Here is a 1,017-nt window from a genome sequence, read left to right as displayed (position 1 = left end):
GTTCTCACATTAGTGTGCTTCCTGTCAACTCTACAACAACACACTCCCTCTCTTTCTGTGGGCTGTGGGTGCCCCCAATGAAGGTTTCTACAAGCAGGTTTATGTCTTCTATTTCATCGTGTATGTGGCTGGGTTGAACAAGATTGTGTTCACACATTACTGAGATGGTTACACCTTCATCATCATGAAGTGCCAGATCTAAAACAGACATCATCGATCATTGTTCTCCCTTCATTCCTCCACTCTCAAAGATCCAATCCCTTGTGCTTCTGCGTCACCCATTCATTCAGGTTTTCCAGATCAGTTTCTCTTGGTCTACCCTTGCCTCGTTTGCCTTCTATACTTCTAGTGACAGCAAAAAGTTCAAAGCCCTTATGTCGAGCCAAAGAGTCAAATGTCTTAGACACAGCGTTTGTCACTTCCTAATTGTTCTCATCAGTAAGCGACCCACTTACTTCCTCATTTGATTTCTTTTCCACACATAAAATTCTCAAATCTCCCGAGAAACTACCGTACATTTCTCACACCATATTATGAATCTGAAACGACCGTTATTATGTCAAAATCCCTGTAAAGCTGTCAGGGGAAAGAACTAGGAGTTTCTCCCGCAATATCAGCAAAAATGGCGTAGTTGAGAGTCTTGGACGTCACAGCTCACTTGCGCTTGTTCTTCTTCTTCCGAGAGCCAGGTTTTTTCTTGCTGCTCGCGGCCTTCATGGCTTCCAGGGTCTGACCTTGGATCACGTCCAGGTAGTTCTGGAGGTGGCGAATGTCAAGGTCAGTGCCCTCCACGGCGCGGTCGAGGGCGGCGAACTCTTTCTCACAGGCCAGTCTCTCCTCGTCACTGGACACCTTCTGTCGCTTCTCGTGAACGGCCATTCTGAGGAAGAGAGAGAGGGAGGAGGGAGAGAGGTGCAGGGTTGTAATTATTTTCCTTGCTGCTATTTTTAGTGATGACAAGACAAGGACTATGTGCTTAACTGTTTGCACCGCTGTCATGTTTATTATTATTATTAT

General features: G+C 45.7%; 1 protein-coding gene across 1 annotated transcript in view; it reads right to left on the bottom strand.

Annotated features, from left to right (window-relative positions):
* Nucleotides 1-1,017, bottom strand: part of LOC101855263 (dentin sialophosphoprotein) — a 9,275-nt gene continuing 8,258 nt past the window's right edge. Inside the window, exon 4 of the mRNA XM_005100121.2 lies at nt 1-880. Coding sequence (XP_005100178.1) covers nt 655-880 — 226 coding nt within the window. The 3' untranslated portion in view covers nt 1-654. The remainder of the gene's footprint in view (nt 881-1,017) is intronic.

This window comes from Aplysia californica, unplaced genomic scaffold (assembly GCF_000002075.1).
Source record: "Aplysia californica isolate F4 #8 unplaced genomic scaffold, AplCal3.0 scaffold00236, whole genome shotgun sequence".
Classification (NCBI taxonomy): Eukaryota; Metazoa; Mollusca; class Gastropoda; order Aplysiida; family Aplysiidae; genus Aplysia; species Aplysia californica.
Note: the sequence above shows the minus strand (reverse complement) of the source record. Positions and strands in the feature narration are given on the sequence as shown.